Genomic DNA, 20,337 nt, shown 5'->3' with positions numbered 1-20,337 from the left:
TAGAATTATGGTTTTAAAACCTTGCATTAGCAAGCACCACTAATAATAACAACCTGCTAAATATCACTGAGAACTAAAATACCAAATGGAAAATGTGGAAATTATTTCACACTACTTACTTTTTGATGTGAGACAGAGCTGTATTATTGACAAACAGCATGCTGGATAGCTTGATGGAACCTAACGACTTGACAAAGCTTTCCACTTCCTGGATGCCCTTTGTGTTTCCCTCACTGCCGAAACCTTGAACCAGTCGAGTGATGGCCAACTGACTGGGCATCTGGTCAGCCTGTAACATCCCCTTAAGAACATCCAAGGCATCTTTGTGAAAGGAAAGATATCTTGGTCAAATTTAATGCAATAAACAGTGACTCTCCGTCAGGGAGAAGTGATACACTTCTGTACATTTGTACTGGCTCACCTTTCATCTGGCCTCTCTTCACCTGAGTGATGAGGAGGAGGTTGCTGGCCATATCACTCAAATTAAACCCAACGATATGATTGGTGGCACTTAAAAGACAAAAGGAACAGTTGGATGTTGGCAGAAGACAACTGTAGTTTGTGAGACAAAGTGTGTTTCAGAATCAGCAGAGAGTATGAATAATTCATGATGTTGTTGTATATGCATGATTTTGCAGCATATATCAGAGAGCCATTTCTCCACTAGTCGACTCAAATGTGAGTATGTACAGTGGCCCTAAAAAACATTTGGACACTTATAAGGACACTTATAGTAAAATATATATAAAAAATAACATTGCATTAGAAAACTAAATCTCAAATCAAGTGTCACCCTTACACAAATTATATAAGACCCCCCTACTCTCCCTGTCCTCTAGCCAGTCTCTGTCCTTTCCTATTTTTTATCCCTCGTCACTTAAACCTCAATCAAATACTTATTTTTAACTTTTTACTACCCTGACTGGCCGGATTAATCCAACCACCCAATTTTGCATCAGCCGCCGCTCCTTATCGCCAAGGAGACCATCCAACAGCTGCTCACACGGCAGATTGGCCCGGCGACCTGGGTCAGAGTTACGCTTGTCGATTCTAAGAAAATCCCGAAGTACTTCTCCTTACTCTGGTCTAGTCTTCTAACCACTGGACAATCCCATCCTTCACTCCTCTCAACTATTCCTAAACACCCTTAATCTTTCTTTAAAGCACCCTTGGCCAACAGCAACATCCAGCCAAACATCTGCCTTAAGTTCACCACACAGGCACACACACTAAACACAGCATCTAGCTATCTACCTACATTAAAAAACAACATTAAAAGGAGGGGGGCTTCCTCGCTGCAAAAACAGAATTCTGTAGGAAACACGGGTGTATGCATTACGCATTTTCTGTAGTGACATCAGATATAAAGCTCCTTTGAAACAACAAAAGCACTGAATTAGTGAGATAGTGTGTGCATGAACAGAAGTACATGAATAGGGTCAATTAAACACCCACTACAATGGCCATTGCGTGATCTGTCTATACTGAGACTTGCATGAATTCCTCTTGAAAGCATACACAAGATTATAGGGCTGATGACTTTCTTTCATGAGGACATATCATCAGACGTATAATGCAACCCAGTAAACCCTTAGAGCTTTATGGATAAATCAAAGATCACCAGCGCAAGAACTAATACATCACAAAGATCTATTACTAATCAGCAAAGGAATGCCATTTCTGCATCTTATCAAGCTCTTCTGAGAACTCATTGTGAGAGATTATCAGGCAACGTTGAAAGGGCTTAACCCATAAGACTGTCCACTTTGCATGTACAGTATGTGTGCACGTATATACGACTAGAAGGAGCTTAGTGGCGTTTACTCATTTCAGTTGTTGAAGATTTTTTTTTTACACAGCAAAAAAAGGGTACAATGGTTTTTAAATCCGTTATTTGAACATCTTTATCACGCAAATATATTAGACCAGTGGTTCTCAACTTTTGTGTTGTGACCAAAAAGTCTGTTCTAAAAAGAGGTTGAAGGCAGATGAAAAATAGAATGTAAATATTTAACATTAATGCAAATATTAAATGTAATTTACAATCACATTTTGTATTGTCAGCAAAGTAAATAAGGTTAAAATTTAAAACGATGTAAAAAGCCTTGTCCAATCAAACTTTACGCTAATAAGGCTAATACTTATACCACACTTAGCATAGTGCTTGTTCTATGACTTATGATGGAAACTAAAACTTCTGCTGTTGCTAAAGCGTTTACAAAATTCTCCTATTCAGCCCATGTCATGTTAATATTTTTGCATATTGTTGGGCCTTTGACAGTTCTTGCTTATTCCGATCCAACTTGTCAATGCAATGGCAGTTGACAGTGACTCACTTTCATATAGGGATGCACAGATGGATCGCTACCGATCTAGATTGTTTGGCCGATCTTCGCCATAATTCTGTGATCTGCAATCGTGCCTAGATTCAGGACCGATCTTGTTTTCATTGCAGCACATACTTAATCACACATATACTACAACCCTACTAAATGAGCACTTGGTCAGCACATAGCAGTATGACATTGCAGCCACCAGAGAGTGAGTAGTTAGCAATTCTAAACGCTCACAAATTTACACTTGCAATCATGCTGTAAATCCAGATGACTATGCCAGTTTGTTTTAAAAATGCACAAATTACATATGGATGAATATTAAAGTGCTCATTTTCAAGAGTCATAACGGCAGTAGTTCTGACTTGCTGTACAGAGGTAAAAACCAATAAGACAATAAATAAAGATGCAAATACAAATTGGAGTATACATGATGTAATGGGAGTTGACAGATGGTGTTGTGTGGAGCGATAAAGACAGGCATGCTGATTTGGAACAACTGAAGTTGAGTTTGAGAGAATTTTAATTTTGGGGTGAATGGTTTTCTTTAATAACATTTAAATGTTTGGTTATAAGGCCATAATCTCTTTTAAAATTGTGTATGGTTGTCAAAAATGAAATCTGGGTCCCAAAGCAAATCAGTTGAAAGCCACTATATTAAAAATGAGGCCCTACAAACAGATGGACTCACATGTTTTTGACAGCGACGGCATCCTCAATGTTGCCAGAGGCCAAGAAGGCTTTGATGAGGGCATCATATGGAGCAGCCCCAAGAACCATGCCCTTCCTATCTGCCTTCTTCAAAATGTCATAGGCCTCTAAGGATCAGAAAGCAGGGGGTTAAAGAGTACACACAATCCACACACAAAAACATTACCAAAGACCATACATAGAATATTTTATACAAGTATGACGACATCATCTCCAATGTCATTCACACATTGTTGATTCCAGGCAAGACTTCTATACATATGTAAGAGGAGAAATGTGTAAAGGTTACAGAGCTAACCTTGAACTTTGCCCTTCTTGCAGAGAGACAGAAGTCGGAGTTTGTAGTCCTCAACAGTAGCCTCTTTAAGAGGCGAGGCTGTGGCCTTTTTACTAGGTGAAGTCTGAATCATATGACTGGGCTTGATCTCCTGCTCCAAGAACATATCAGGCTGATCTTTAACCTCCTCAAACCACACCTAAACACAAAATACCCACATCAGTACAGTGACATACTGCTGTCAGTCTTCTGAAAATTCATAGCTGATTCGAAATGCAATTATGTTTGATTGGAATGATGATAGAATAATTGGTCTGCGCCTCCATTCGTGTGAATGTTTGTGGGTTTAATCCAGTTTCCTCGTCAGTTCACATTTTGTAATGTCTTGTCTTCGGAGCATGAACACCTCACAGAGGCCGATTGCAAACCGATTAATGTATTTACATGATGAACGAAACTGAGGCTCAATCACATCATATAGATCTGTGAGTCCGACTTGACAAATATCGGACTGGTATGATTTTAGTCAGACAAATTTTATAAAGACAAAATTATTCTTTCAGCTCGACTGAAATAAAACCTTTAAAGTGCATATTGAATGATGAACCATAGGTCCTCTTGACAACGGTGTATTAAAACAAAACTACCCAAAGTACTTTTGTGGCACCTGCTAGGCTCCATTTCTTTAACACTATACTATTGGAACATGGCATCAATGGCTTAACAGTGCTTTCTTTGATTCAGGGTTTTAATTCAGGGCTTCCACAAGCTTCGTTAAGTTTATCTACAATGATGTAATGGGGAGATTAGCAGGGAAGCAGGACAAGAGGGAATGAGTGTTAATATTTAGGAAATAATGTGAGTAATTAAGGGGACATTTTACCTCAGGCACCTCAAAGGGCACCTCCTGATTATTGCTTTTGAGGATATCAGCAAGCAAACGCAGGGTCCTCTCTCTGGGAATCAAATTCTCTTCCTGCATTTTAGTCCAGGCTGCCTCAGCCTTACGCCAGTCATTTGTTTCCTCTGATAGGAGAGAAGAAATGTCAGTGCAGAGCTATTGAACTCATTCATTGTTTGCAACCTCAGCTCGCAACACACAAAACTTACTGCAGAGACGGAACAAATAGTGGTACATATCATCTCTGTCACACTCAAACAGCTTCACAGTCATGTCCACCATGTTCTCCAGGGGCTCCATCTGAGGACAGAAAGATTGAAACCGTGATATGTGCTCTATTGATCTATAACAACTCAGTTCCTCAGAGAGACAGAGAGTGCGCGAGGCAGAGACACTCACCAGTTGGGATGCGATACATTTCTCAGCAAACCACTGCAGACGGGATGCTCGTGCCCTTAGACCAGGAGTCTGTACATAAGGAAAGAACATTTGAGATTAAAACAGTTCAATAAATGCAATATAAATAATTGGGAATAAGAAATAATATTGGGTGTAAAGAAAATTAAGACTATTTTTAGTATATGTAATTTTGTTTTGCATTTGGATTAAACACATTTCCCCTTTTCAAGTTTTTTTGTTTTTGTATAAAAATAAAATCCAAACAGATTTAATTTAGTACAACAAATACTACCATGATGTTTACTTTCAATTGTGTCTGTATACAGGTGAAACTCGAAAAATTAGAATATCGTGCAAAAGTTCATTCATTTCAGTAATTCAACTTAAAAGGTGAAACTAATATATTATATAGACTCATTACAAGCAAAGTAAGATATTTCAAGCCTTTATTTGATATAATTTTGATGATTATGGCTTACAGCTTATGAAAACCCCAAATTCAGAATCTCAGAAAATTAGAATATTACATGAAATCAATAAAAAAAAGGATTTTAAATACAGAAATGTCGGCCCTCTGAAAAGTATAATCATGCATATGTACTCAGTACTTGGTTTGGGCCCCTTTTGCATTAATTACTGCCTCAATGCGGCATGGCATGGATGCTATCAGCCTGTGGCACTGCTGAGGTGTTATGGAAGACCAAGATGCTTCAATAGCGGCCTTCAGCTCTTCTGCATTGTTTGGTCTCATGTCGCTCATCTTTCTCTTGGCAATGCCCCATAGATTCTCTATGGGGTTCAGGTCAGGCGAGTTTGCTGGCCAATCAAGCACAGTAATACCATGGTCATTGAACCAGGTTTTGGTACTTTTGGCAGTGAGGGCAGGTGCCAAGTCCTGCTGGAAAATGAAGTCAGTATCTCCATAAAGCTTGTCTGCTGAAGGAAGCATGAAGTGCTCTAAAATGTCCCGGTAGACGGCTGCGTTGACTCTGGACTTAATAAAGCACAGTGGACCAACACCAGCCGATGACATGGCTCCCCAAACCAACACAGACTGTGGAAACTTCACACTGGACTTCAAGTATCTTGGATTATGTGCCTCTCCATTCTTCCTCCAGACTCTGGGACCTTGGTTTCCAAATGAGATGCAAAATTTGCTCTCATCAGAAAAGAGGACTTTGGACCACTGAGCAACAGACCAGTTCTTTTTTCTTTAGCCCAGGTAAGACGTTTGACATTTGAAGCCCATGTCCAGGACCCGTCTGTGTGTGGTGGCTCTTGATGCAGTAACTCCAGCCTCAGTCCACTCCTTGTGAAGCTCCCCACACATTTGAATGGCCTTTTCCTGACAATCCTCTCCAGGCTACGGTCATCCCTGCTGCTTGTGCACCTTTTTCTTCCACACTTTTCCCTTCCACTTAACTTTCTATTAATGTGCTTTGATACAGCACTTTAAGAACATCCAACTTCTTTTGCAATTACCTTTTGAGGCTTTCCCTCCTTGTGGAGGGTGTCATTGATGGTTTTCTGCACAACTGTCAGGTCAGCAGTCTTCCCCATGATTGTGAATTCAACTGAACCAGACTGAGAGACCATTTAAAGGCTCAGGAACCCTTTGCAGGTGTTTAGCTGATTAGAGTGTGACACTTTGAGCCTACAATACTGAACCTTTTCACAATATTCTAATTTTCTGAGATTCTGAATTTGGGGTTTTCATAAGCTGTAAGCCATAGTCATCAAAATTATATCAAATAAAGGCTTGAAATATCTTACTTTGCTTGTAATGAGTCTATATAATATAGTAGTTTCACCTTTTAAGTTGAATTACTGAAATTAATGAACTTTTGCACGATATTCTAATTTTTCGAGTTTCACCTGTATAAGGAAAGAACATTTATGAGATTAAAAGAAATCAAAACATTTATTATAAACCATTTGGAATAAGAACTTTATTCGTAAAGAGCCTAAAAGCCAATGTTTAGAATATTTTGTTTTTTTTGGCATTTTGATTAAACACATTTGCCCAATATTTGGAAATGTAAATTAAATTCAGTACAACAAATACTACCATGATTGTACTTTAAAACCGAATCTTCTTCAGAAAAGTGTCATGTAACATACTGTATGTCAAGATTCATACAGTAGAATATACAGTACATCATATGTAGTTAGATTATCAGCCACATTAACACTACATTTGGCTGTTCTGGCCTACCTAAATGAGATGCACCATACACACTTAATCTTTTCATCTCTTTATGACTCCGATATGATCTTCCATTCATGCTATTCTCTTCTGGGAGACCATTGAACCAGCAGAAACGAAAAAGGTTTACGCTTTGCAAATCAGCCTCCCGGCCAAGTTAAAATCATTCCAGCCTTCCTCAAGCCTAATCTTCTTAGAAAATAAGACCAAATTGAACCACTACAGTTGTTGTCTTTTTTTGGTCCAATGCTATAAATGCTGAAGTAGCCCCTGGTCCAGATGAGTAAAGCCCCGCAGGGCAAATCTTCCCTTAAATAAATCCAGGATGATGAGCACCCCCCAGCCCTCCAATCTTCCTTCATAGGCGGGCAAATCAACAAATTCACATCAATCTGCCCCCCTCCCACGCACAGACACAAGCGCATGTAGGTCAGCTTAAGAAAATCTGGAGTCTGCAGGAATAGGGACTCACTGATATGCACTGGCATACGGATAGATAAAGTGGTGTGGTGATCTCACAAATAGAATTTAAGGTCAGGGATGTTTGTAAACCCTAGGCCCTTGGTTAAATTTAGACGTGCAAACTGTAAACCTTTTTTTTTTAAAAAGGTTTACAATTCAATAGAAAGTACTAGTGTTGTTGTCAGTTCATTTGAAATTCACTTTTCCCATTCAGTTCCTATTCTCTATTTGCATTCTGTGGAAGAATGGTTTATGGATGCCATGAGGGTGAACAAATGCTGACATGTTTTCCTTAAAGTATGACAACATTGCATTTGCCTTCACAAAGTTACACTAAAAACTCACTAAGAGCTTTCAGATTTCAAAGCCCTCATCACTCTGAAGATCTCCTATGCCATCATTCTTTCACACACAGGTCACATAGTCAGGAACACTTACAGATAGTGTGACAACCATTTAAATGACCTCAGAACCTTAAACAGCATTTCACTTAATTACCCACCATTATTAATAATCTGCCAATTATAGACAGCACAATCACCTGACCAGCACTCAATCACTTCTATTAGAGCAGACTAGAGCTCTGTGTCTGCTAATGCTACTTGGATATCAATGTATTTAATTATCCAGCACTAAATGGAAGAGGACGTGTGGCAAATGCTCCACGGAATGAGAGGGGCTTTTGACCTGTCGGTCAAGCATGAGGATGCTCAGCCAGTCACCATTAAACACCAACTTTTAGAGAGTTTATAGTGATGGGACTTATAGTAGCTATAGTAACTATCAGTTGTCAACTGATGTGGATTTTTCAATCACTGATGCTGAAATATAAAGAGCACGTTGGCCAATATACTGAATATATCACACAATTTAATGATAGCAAATGAGTGCTACCAAAATTATCAGAAGCTAAATAAACATTTATTTTATGCAATATTTCAATGAACTTTATTCAACAATATATTCAAACTTTTAAATGTCCATTGATAAGTGTGTCAGTAAATTTCAGGCTTGCACAGAAAAAGCAAATGGAGAGGTAAACAGTTTCCAAAGTTGTACAGAAAATACACAAAAAAAAAAAAATACACAGAATTAAGCATCAAATGGCTTCTCTTGGAATATGAGCATTTTAAGTGAACTGGTTTAAAACAAGAGAATCATTTCTTACGATGCACTTGGAATTCATAGCTCTCAAAAACCTCTCATTTAAAATAGAGGGGTAAATAGTGCTGTATATTGTCAAGTAAACAAATACATGATTTTAAACTCAACTGACACAGGAGGATGCTATTATAAAAGATTTGAAATCAGACCAGTATTGGTATCAAGTTTAATAAAAAAATAGCGACACACTAAATATATTCCACATCACTATCAAGCAAATGCTTTGAGAGATTTGAACTTGCATCCCAAATGAACCTCTGAGAACAATGAGATTCAAAGCTGCTTGACATCGCTGTATCCTGAGGTGACCATTGATAGCTTATCGGCTTAAGTCATGCCCTGAAAGGCACTGCTGTGATCCAATGTATACATGAAAAATGAAGCCAAATGGCATGATCAGTGGACACTGAGCATTGTCTGGAAAGGGGATATTTCCTTGGCTAAAAGCCCCTGACTGATGGATCTTTAATATCCAAGCTCAGGCTTATTTTTTCAACTACACAGACAATAATACACAAGAGAATTAGCAGAGAAGAGGGTTTGCTGAGTATAGATGCAAAGAGAAAGATAAAGAATCTATGTTAGGAAATACAAAAATAAAAACACTGGGAAGATAAACGACATATATCAAAGGAAGTTTAAAGTTGTCCAATTTGTGAAACTAGCTAAATTTACACCAAAGATTGATTCGATGGGTAACAAAACCTGCCAGTCTTTGGTCTTGCCCAACACATACAAATGACTGGCAAACAATATTTACTTTTTCTTGGAAATTTCTTAGAAACACCCATTGAACTCTGTTCCTATTAAAAGCAATATTGGGAGTTCTGGAGCAAGATCTTGACCTTTTCTGTCATATGTAGGTAAAACATTTATTTGTACTTATTTTTGTATTTCTTAAATTACTAAAATAATAGTAATTATAAAAAATAAGAAAATTGTCTCTCCTAGTTTTGTATCTTTTTTCTGCATTTTATTCTACTATTCTCAATAATAACTCAGTGAAAACTTGGTGCTCTGTTGTGGTGGGATTATATACAGCACATTTTATGTATCATCTAAGAAAGCCAATAGAAGATATAAAAACTATAACACTTTGTTTTAGGGATCAGAAATTAGACAGTAATTAATAACTAATAATTGGACTTGTTTGTAATAATAAGGTATTTGTTATGCATTTGTTCATTGATTTCTTACCCTTGCCAAACAGTTTCTTTCCAATTCTTTTTTCCCCCCAACAATTAAAAATTATTAGGTAAAAACAAAAGATACCAATAGCTAGTTAGGTGCAAAATACATCCTTTATAGGTGCGTAATATACTATGGGAGTGTGCAACTAACAAGAATAAAACAAATATAGAAGGCAGAAACTTTTGTTGCTTAGTGTAAATAGCAACAAAAAGCATCCTCTTTGCACTAAAGCAGTGTATCGACAATAGCATTTTTTTCCCCTGAGGACAGCATATTTTTTCAATGGGATCGCCACATATTTAAAAAAAGCCAGCAGCATGAAAAGCCTATTCCACGCTGAGTGCTGTGCTCTTGGCGCTTATTTCTGGTTGCCAAGAGTTGAAAAATGTATGGGCAAAACGTGGCGCTCGTCACGGTCACTTTTTACCCAGCCGTCACAGTGGAGAAGGGGCGTAAGTAATTGCACCCCTAATTAAATACTACAATACATGTTAGTGGCATCACTGCAGCATGTTTATTGTTTTATTTAGAGTTCCACAAAGAACCTACACCAACCCCCACCCCTAAACCTAAACTTGCCTGCTTTCTTGAAATGCTGCATGCATTCTACATGTATTTCACACTTATAAGCCACACATTAACACAGAGTACTGAGAAACTATAATGGATGTTTTTGGATCATACTAGCTATTGATGTTTTATTTTAAGCTAAGAAATCCATTATCACAAAAGCAAATATAAAGTGGCTATAAAGCAAGACAAATAAATCAGTCAATAAAGCATTAATACATACTTTATAATGCCCAACAAGTCCATAACTAGTCACTTACAAGTGTAATTATTAGTCATGAATTAGTCTAATTTCTGATCCCTAAAATAAATTGTTACAAAAAAACAAATAGAAAATAGAATCACAAGGAAAGGTAAGACAGCCTGAAACCTACACACAGATGCACAAGACTTTGCATGATAAACCATCAAGCAGTTGCATAACTAGCACTGACATTCTGCCGCACTCCCACACTGCAGCACAAAGGGAGTTGAGTGGTGTCATATTAGAGCGGTTGGCTAATTGAACATCTAAATGGCTTTGTCAAAGCTGTATCGCAGTGGAAGGTTAGACTCCTGAGACAGTCTACTGATAGAACAAGAGAGAACAGCACCTAAAGACATCCCATAAAGACTCCTGGACAAAGCGTTCAAAACACATCAAGCATCTCAAAATCAGCTAGGTCTTGAACAGAGCACTTGGGATTGGATAGAAGCTCAGCCTCTCCAGACAATAAACTAAATCCACACATGTATTGAAAATACATTTGAATGTTTTTTCAGTCTGAAAGCTTCACAGTACTGAGACAGAATGAGAAGTTCTGTTTCCAGTTATTCTTCAGCTCAAAAAAGGTACGGGTCTTCTCAAACAGAATGTCAATCCTCTTTTCTCAAGACAGAGAGAGATGTGTAACCTAGAGTAACCAGTAAACCACATCATCACTGTGGTATGTCAAATCACTTACATATTGCATTTACATATTAATGAATGTTGGTATGATGGTATATACGATGCAATGATAAACAACCAGGAGAGATTCTGCAATACGGTTTTAAAAAACTAAAGTCTGATCGGAATGGGAGTGATTTCAATGTCTTTTGATTATGAATGCCAATGACTTTTCCAGTAGTGGATGATATCTGGAAGAAACCAATTTTATTAAATCATTTTGATTGAGACTGATTCACTAATGAATCATTCAGCCCAATTTGTGAACCATTTCAACAATAAACTAAAAGATAATCTATTCAACTCAAAAGCACTAGCATGCACAGGGGGGTGGCTCGGTGGCCCAAGCTAATGCCCATTTGCCCTCCTGGGCTGAGGTGCACCTCTGGAGAAGAAAAAATATATATGCATATTATATATGGATATTAATATATAAATTTTGCAGACACATTTTATCCACAGCTTCAAAGCGATTAATACACGATGAACCGCAAAACATTGCGTAATTTTTTTTATTGTTTATGCAAATGCGCTAGACCGCCGTATTCGGCTATTGCGTCACGACTCTTGTTTGGCAACGCAGCGGATTGAAGTGACAGGGGAAGGGGGCGCTTTGCACTTGAGGTGGTCCAAAATGTGTAAAAAAATGCACATTCATTAGTTCTGACATTGCTTGAGTGGGCTTAAATGCATTAAAAGACATGCATTAGTTCATAAGGTGAATGATCAGATCACAGAGCTAACGTAAGTTCCTAAAAAATTACTTCTTTTAGTAATTTTACTAAAAATTACTAAATTTTTTCTTTCCATTTATTTAAACTTAAATGTGGTCTAATTACTACAATTGCTGCACAGATAAACAATAAAGTTATAATTAGGGCTGTCAATCGATTAAATCTTTATTGCAAATAAAATGTAATTTAATTACGATTAATAATAATAATAATATATATAAATAATAATAATAATGATATATATAAATAAAAGAAAAAATATTCAGATAATTCAAATGCATTACATTCTTGTGGCAGAAGAGTTAATCATTGATAAGACAATACAAAAAGCAGCTTTAGAATACAATGTATTGTTTACTACCATATTATTGATCATAAGCCAATCATTGGCAAACAGTTCACAGCAATCCATTACACAAGTGAATTTGTCAATCAGTTGGATATTTATTATGAGGGCTTGTTTAAGGACCCATCAATTTACACCTGCGTCAGACATGCTTGTGTAGCGACTCGGGTGCGTTGTGTCATAAACATAACATTTTTAGGTCATTGTGTCAAGTTAAATATAGTTTATTACTCAGAACACATCTTGAGATCCCTTAGTTCGGATTTGCGCTCCAAGTGTTTACGCAAGAACATAACGCATGCTTGTGTTGTTCTGCTGCTCAAGGGTGTTTTTCTTCACTATATAAACTGCACGTTGCCAAGCAGCTGAAGTTTCACTTACTGCCCTCAGGAGTAAACAGGTGGTACTACAAGCTTGCATTTCTCAGGAACCTACCATATTACAGTCCGGGGGCATTGCGATTAATTGTGTAATATTTTTTTAACAAATCGACAGCCCTAGTTATAATATATATATATATATATATATATTTTATATGATAAAAGTATAATAAAGCACTTAAACTGTTGCTGAACTGGATATATGAAGCAAGCTGTGTTCTACGATTTACAGTGTATTAAAGTATACATAAATATACATGTGGCAAGGCGGAGGGTGGGGCCGGGTCGTGATCCTACACACCCGGTCCCGTATTAGACTAATCATGCCTCCCGAGAGGGATAAAGGTCGACTGCAGAGGATAGTGCGTAAACTATCTCTCTCTCCCGCACGATCTTCTGCAGTCGACCTTTATCCCTCTCGGGAGGCTTGATTAGTCTAATACGGGACCGGGTGTGTAGGATCACGACCAGCCCCGCCCTGCCACATATATATTTAGGCTATGTATACTTTAATACACTGTAAATCGTAGAACACGGCTTGCGTCATATATCCAGTTCAGCAACAGTTCAGCAATTGTCCGCCCTGCCACAATACAATGCATCCGGAAAGTATTCACAGCGCTTCACTTTTTCCACATTTTGTTATGTTACAGCCTCATTCCAAAATTTATTAAAATTAATTATTTTCCTCAAAATTCTACAAACAATACCCCATAATGACAACATGAAAGAAGTTTTTTTGAAATCTTTGCAAATTTATTAAAAATAAAAAATGAAAATATATCATGTACATAAGTATTCACAGCCTTTACTCAACACTTTGTTGAAGCACCTTTACAGATTCAAGTCTATTTGTGTATGATGCTACAAGCTTGGCACACCAAAAAAAACTTGGAATTTTTACATTCTTCTTTGCAGGACCTCTCAAGCTCCATCAGGTTGGATGGGGAGCGTCGGTGCACAGCCATTTTCAGATCTCTCCAGAGATGTTCAATCAAGTTCAGGTCTGGGCTCTGGCTGAGCCACTCAAGGACATTCACAGAGTTGTCCCGTAGCTACTCCTTTGTAATCTTGGCTGTGTGCTTAGGGTTGTTGTCCTGTTGGAAGATGAACCTTCGCCCCAGTCTGAGGTCCAGTGCGCTCTGGAGCAGGTTTTCATCAAGGATGTCTCTGTACATTGCTGCATTCATCTTTCCCTCGATCCTGACTAGTCTCCCAGTTCCTGCCGCTGTAAAACATCCCCACAGCATGAGGCTGCCACCACCATGCTTCACTATAGGGATGGTATTGGCCAGGTGATCAAGTTTTCCTCATGACACTTGCCATTCAGGCCAACGAGTTCAATATTTGTTTCTCATGGTCAGAGTCCTTCAGGCAAACTCCAGGTGGGCTGTCTGAGGAGTGGCTTCGGTCTGTCCACTCTACCATACAGGCCTGATTGGTGGAGTGCTGCAGAGATGGTTGTTCTTCTGGAAGGTTCTCCTCTCTCCACAGAGAAACACTGGAGCTCTGTCAGTGTGACCATCGGGTTCTTGGTCAACTCCCTGACTAAGGCCCTTCTCCCCCGATCGCTCAGTTTGGCCGAGCGGCCAGCTCTAGGAAGAGTCCCGGTGGTTCCAAAATTCTTCCATTTACGGATGGAGGCCACTGTGCTCATTGGGACCTTCAATGCTGCAGAAATGTTTCTGTACCCTTCCCCAGATCTGTGCCTCGATACAATCCTGTCTCGGAGGTCTACAGACAATTCCTTGTGCTTCATGGCTTGGTTTGTGCTCTGACATGAACTGTTAACTGTGGGACCTTATATACACTCACCTAAAGGATTATTAGGAACACCTGTTCAATTTCTCATTAATGCAATTATCTAATCAACCAATCACATGGCAGTTGCTTCAATGCATTTAGGGGTGTGGTCCTGGTCAAGACAATCTCCTGAACTCCAAACTGAATGTCAGAATGGGAAAGAAAGGTGATTTAAGCAATTTTGAGCGTGGCATGGTTGTTGGTGCCAGACGGGCCGGTCTGAGTATTTCACAATCTGCTCAATTACTGGGATTTTCACGCACAACCATTTCTAGGGTTTACAAAGAATGGTGTGAAAAGGGAAAAAAATCCAGTATGCGGCAGTCCTGTGGGCAAAAATGCCTTGTTGATGCTAGAGGTCAGAGGAGAATGGGCCGACTGATTCAAGCTGATAGAAGAGCAAATTTGCCTGAAATAACCACTCGTTACAACAGAGGTATGCAGCAAAGCATTTGTGAAGCCACAACATGCACAACCTTGAGGCGGATGGGCTACAACAGCAGAAGACCCCACCGGGTACCACTCATCTCCACTACAAATAGGAAAAAGAGGCTACAATTTGCAAGAGCTCACCAAAATTGGACAGTTGAAGACTGGAAAAATGTTGCCTGGTCTGATGAGTCTCGATTTCTGTTGAGACATTCAGATGGTAGAGTCAGAATTTGGCGTAAACAGAATGAGAACATGGATCCATCATGCCTTGTTACCACTGTACAGGCTGGTGGTGGTGGTGGTGTAATGGTGTGGGGGATGTTTTCTTGACACACTTTAGGCCCCTTAGTGCCAATTGGGCATCGTTTAAATGCCACGGCCTACCTGAGCATTGTTTCTGACCATGTCCATCCTTTTATGGCCACCGTGTACCCATCCTCTGATGGCTACTTCCAGCAGGATAATGCACCATGTCACAAAGCTCGAATCATTTCAAATTGGTTTCTTGAACATGACAATGAGTTCACTGTACTAAAATGGCCCCCACAGTCACCAGATCTCAACCCAATAGAGCATCTTTGGGATGTGGTGGAATGGGAGCTTCGTGCCCTGGATGTGCATCCCACAAATCTCCATCAACTGCAAGATGCTATCCTATCAATATGGGCCAACATTTCTAAAGAATGCTTTCAGCACCTTGTTGAATCAATGCCACGTAGAATTAAGGCAGTTCTGAAGGCGAAAGGGGGTCAAACACAGTATTAGTGTGGTGTTCCTAATAATCCTTTAGGTGAGTGTAGACAGGTGTGTGCCTTTCCAAATCATGTCCAATCAACTGAATTTACCACAGGTGCACCCGAGCTCAATTTTGAGTGTCATGGCAAAGGCTGTGAATACTTATGTAAATGGATTTTTCGTTTTTTATTTTTAATAAATTTGCAAAGATTTCAAACAAACTTCATTCATGTTGTCATTATGGGGTATTGCTTGTAGATGAATATAATCCATTTTGGGATAAGGCTGTAACAACAAAAGCGCTGTGAATACTTTCTGGATGCACCGTATGTAGCATATGTCAGTCCAATACGGTTTATAAAAGTAATAACAATCAAGTAACCTTGAAATGTAACTGCACAATGTTAAATAACACCAGGTCTGCATATGAGGCATCACATTATGCTGTGCATATTGTATATATTTATAATAGCACACTTTCACACAAAAAAAGATTGAGACAGAAAGAGAAAAAGCGGAGGGAGGCTGCTAAAGGGAGTGTTTCTTTGCAAAGCTGGATTCAAAACACCAGCAAGCAGGCAAGTGAATCATGATGAAAATATAGCAAAAGATCCTGCAGTGCACACTGTGTCGCCATTAAAGTATTTTTTCCTCAAAATCATTTGCCATGGGAAGTAATGTATAACTTTGTGTTCGCAAGTAAAGCATATTTTAAGTAAAACTAATATTAATAATAGTTTACAGATAAAAAAAAAAAGAATGGGAAGTTGTATACATTATTATACATGCATTGGAGTGACTGAGTAAAAGTGTTGTGAGCATCATGAGTCAGGTACACTGGTGAGAGGATTTTACTGACTTACTGTAAAGGGATATAATACTAAATGTTTGATAAGGAGTAAGGTAGACAAGGGAATCTTTAAATGGAACACAAGTTATAACAGCAACAACAGTAGTAATATTAGAATGAAGCCTAATTATTAACAATACGCAGTAGTAATGCGTATTGTTTCTCAGTTTTCTCACTTCAAACCTTTTTCTCAGTTTGAGCAACTGCCCCTCAAAATGTCTGTGCATGACCCTGCTCAAAAGGATTCACTCACAAATTACATCTTGTTTGTGAGGAAATTCTACACTATGCAAACTAGAAAGAGGAGTACTATTTAGGTGATGAAATATTTTAGAGCATTTTATATTGACGTTATTATTCACATTTCCATGACTTTTCCTGGCCAGTTAAACAACTTTAAAAACTCCTTATTTCCATAACTATGGGATTCCAGCCACTCAAGCTGTAAAAGTTAAAAAATGAACCCATAATATAAAATTAATATAGACAAGGCATCTCAATTATATCCAACTTACTTTCCTCGCTAACATTTTAGTTTTCAAATGAGAAAGGTTATTTCGCTACAACCTTGTAATGACAATTAATAATAACAAAAGCAATTGGCATTGGAGTGCTGCGATTCAATACAGTGACAAAAACCAATCACAATACTTCCATTTTTCCAGTAAGCTGCCTTTTAAAAACTAGTGGTCTTTTTGCAGCAGTCATTCTCTTTTCACACTCATCCTCTGAAAAACCATTGTACCTATTGTCTTGCATGAATGCCATTAGTTTGGCTTTGGAGCCAATCTAATTTAAAAGTCAAAATATCAGTGTGGCAGTAATTATGGCTGTTAAATAGCTGTATGGTTTGAACACAATAACAGTAGTCCCACCTCTATGATTTTTCGTGCCTCCTTGTAGCGGCCCGTCTGCAGGAAGGCAAAGTAAAGGTCATAGAGCATCATCATCTCACCACGCTCCTGACTTAAAAACTCCATGACTGTTAAAGGAAAGAGAGAGGATTGTGAAGAAATACACACTTGTGTTTGTGTGTATGCTGTTTGGTGTGTCTCGTGCCTAGGTTATTTATTTCTCTAAAACTAGTGTAGCAAACCTTAAGCAAAGTACATTTTTTCAAAAGACCTATCCCCGCAGACTAGCATTTAATTTTTCATTTCATTCATTATTATTTACTCACCTCATATCATTCCTTTGTAATGCAAAGAAGTTTGGCAAGACTGCCATGCTGCTTTTTTCCATACAATGAAAATAAACTGGGATGGAATATTCTGCTAAATATCTAATTTGGAGTTAAAAGAACGGCATGAGGGTTAGTAAATGACAGATTGTCCTTTTTGGGTGAACCATCTTTTTAAATTCTTCAAATCTGGATTAGGGTGAACTCATATGTGTGTTTGTGTCTATGAATTGGCTTACTATGCATATCTCTGAGAGTACTGGGTCATCCGGGGCATAAAGTGCCCTTCACTATAGCGGTCTCACTGCCTTAACACTTCAATCCCACTCAGCCCCCACACACAGAGCTCTTAAACCCTCCACTGCCCCTGAACGAGATTTTTGAACCACCATCAGCTACATTTTTCAACTTGACCCTCTTAAAAACACAGCATATACACCCTACATACACATAAATTCCACATATGACCATCTAAACTGTCACCAGGCCAGAACACAAACACACTACACGTGACAAGTGCTAATGAGTGACACACACAGAAAATTAATTAAAGGGCTGTATATATGTGGGTTTGTTACCTTTCTGTAACATCTCAGCATCTCCCTTTTCCACCAGGGCGCAGATGAGGTCATGGATTTTGGGGATCTGGTTGTATTGCTTATGGCACTCCACAGCAGCATCATACGCACCAGCATAGTCCCCACTGCAGAAGAACATTGCATTATACACCAAAGTGGCACTGGTCACAAGTTACTGCAAATCAATTCCAAAAAAACTCAACGTCTCACAAACTTGCAACATCAGTCATGCCAGAATTGATATGTTATGCCATTAAACACAGCAGCACAATGTTTAAACTCTTTTGGGATATCAACTTATGATATGAATGTGCAGATGCAAATATACAATTAAGCCATTCTTAAGTTTTATATTGTTATGTTCCATAGGTCCACTTATGGTGCAAGTTAAGTGCCAAAGTTTCTGATCAACCAAAAGGGGTTGTGTAAACCTAGACAGTCTTGTGTTGCTGCAGACTTTCAAAACAAATCATTTTTGCAGCTGTTTCAATACATGCTTCTTTTTTATTATTGGGGAGGAAGTTCCAAAAGTTACAGTCTGAATTTATAGTACATCAAGCTATTTTTATCTTAAAATATCTATTTAAATTATTTTCCACCATTGGGCCAAATGGTTCTTGTTGCAGAATGATCCCGTACCATACCGTTCTGAGCCTCGTTAGGACGGTTATGGTTTCTGTTTCCATTATGTTGTTGCAAAGTCAGGATTAGAATGGACTGACTGAGCAAGTGACTATTCAGGAGTCCCCACATCACTTAAGTTATTCCATCAGCATGGTTCATTGTCCTGAGTACAGTTGATGCTGAGAAATCCAGGCAGGGGATACTTTGTAATCTATACCAAACCCAAATCTAATGGAAATGCAATTGATTTCTGTACTCATGTGCTTGGAACCGTTCTGCCCAAAACACCTTTTGATTCTTCGTGATATTAAACCTTTAAAAAGGAAAATTTCACCCAAAAATTTAAATTATCCCAACATTTACTCACCCTCATATCATCCCAGATGTGTTTGACTTTTTTTTTCTCTTCATCTGCTCAACAAAAACAAAGATTTTTAGATGTATATTTCAGCTCTGTAGTTCCTTACAATGCAAGTGAATGGGTGGCAAAATTTTGAAGCTCCAAAAATAATTTAAATTAGCATGAAAGTACTCCATATGACTCCAGTGGTTAAATCCATGTCTTCAGAAAAGATACATTTAGTGTGGGTGAGAAACAGATCAATATTTAAATCCTTTTATAATATAAATTATCCTCTATGCTCAGTCAATCTCTTTAACTTTCACATACTTCTTGTTTTTGGTGACTCAAATCCTTCATGCATACTCACCATCCAACTGGCCAGGGAGAAGAATTTCTAGCAAATAAGGAATTCAATATTGATCTGCCTCTCACCCACACCCATCACATCCCTTCTAAAGATATTGATGTAACCACTGGAGTCGTATAGATGACTTATGATGCTTTTGTGTGCTTTTTGGAGCATCAAAATTTTGGCACCTATTCACTTGCATTGTATGGACCTACAGAGCTGAGATATTCTTCTAAAAATCTTCATTTGTGTTCTGCAAAACAAAGAAAGTCATACACATCTGGAATGTCATGAGGGTAGACGTTGAGAGTAAACGTTGAGAATTTTCATTTTGGGGTGAAATATCACTTTACTATTGTGAAAAAAAAACACTAGAAAGCAAAAATAATTAGAAAGCTTATTTAAAAAGATTCAATAAATAACTTTACTTTGGCATGTGCAATTCAGGTATTTAGCTTCTTGCAACTTCCTGTGGCTCCGAATTCCTCCCCAGCCCTCAGAGCCCTAACATCCAACTGGGTCTCTTGGCAGAAAATGGCAACAAAATTAGATCTACTCTCTTCCCTCTCTCACATCTCTTCTCTTCTCTCTTTACCCCTTTCTAACAAAGAGCTCAGTGCTAGAGCTGACAAGAGGCCTGACAGAGGAATAAAGCCAAGGAATAGACGAGAAAAACACCACTCCAATCACTCTATTGTGACTGCAGTGGCAGCCATCGAGTGATTGGGTAATTACCATGCCAATCACTCAGAGGTCAAAGCAGATAGGGCACCAGCAGGAGGGGCGGGTGTGGAGGGAAAGTGAACCGGTGGGGTTTTAACAGGTATAATTTCAGTAGTGT

The 20,337-nt window shown here is 38.5% G+C and overlaps 1 protein-coding gene across 1 annotated transcript in view; it reads right to left on the bottom strand.

The window, feature by feature from the left end:
• Positions 1 to 20,337, bottom strand: part of lrpprc (leucine-rich pentatricopeptide repeat containing) — a 77,886-nt gene that overhangs the window by 14,827 nt on the left and 42,722 nt on the right. The window contains exons 24-32 of the mRNA XM_052089939.1: positions 18,181 to 18,305; positions 17,298 to 17,404; positions 4,622 to 4,690; positions 4,432 to 4,522; positions 4,205 to 4,347; positions 3,343 to 3,520; positions 3,025 to 3,151; positions 422 to 510; positions 120 to 321 (exon numbers count right to left, since the gene is read on the bottom strand). Of these exons, the coding sequence (XP_051945899.1) occupies positions 120 to 321; positions 422 to 510; positions 3,025 to 3,151; positions 3,343 to 3,520; positions 4,205 to 4,347; positions 4,432 to 4,522; positions 4,622 to 4,690; positions 17,298 to 17,404; positions 18,181 to 18,305 (1,131 nt within the window). The remainder of the gene's footprint in view (positions 1 to 119; positions 322 to 421; positions 511 to 3,024; positions 3,152 to 3,342; positions 3,521 to 4,204; positions 4,348 to 4,431; positions 4,523 to 4,621; positions 4,691 to 17,297; positions 17,405 to 18,180; positions 18,306 to 20,337) is intronic.

The sequence above is a fragment of the Xyrauchen texanus genome, chromosome 24 (genome assembly GCF_025860055.1).
Source record: "Xyrauchen texanus isolate HMW12.3.18 chromosome 24, RBS_HiC_50CHRs, whole genome shotgun sequence".
In the NCBI taxonomy this organism is placed as follows: Eukaryota; Metazoa; Chordata; class Actinopteri; order Cypriniformes; family Catostomidae; genus Xyrauchen; species Xyrauchen texanus.
This window is presented reverse-complemented; position numbering and strand designations above follow the sequence as displayed.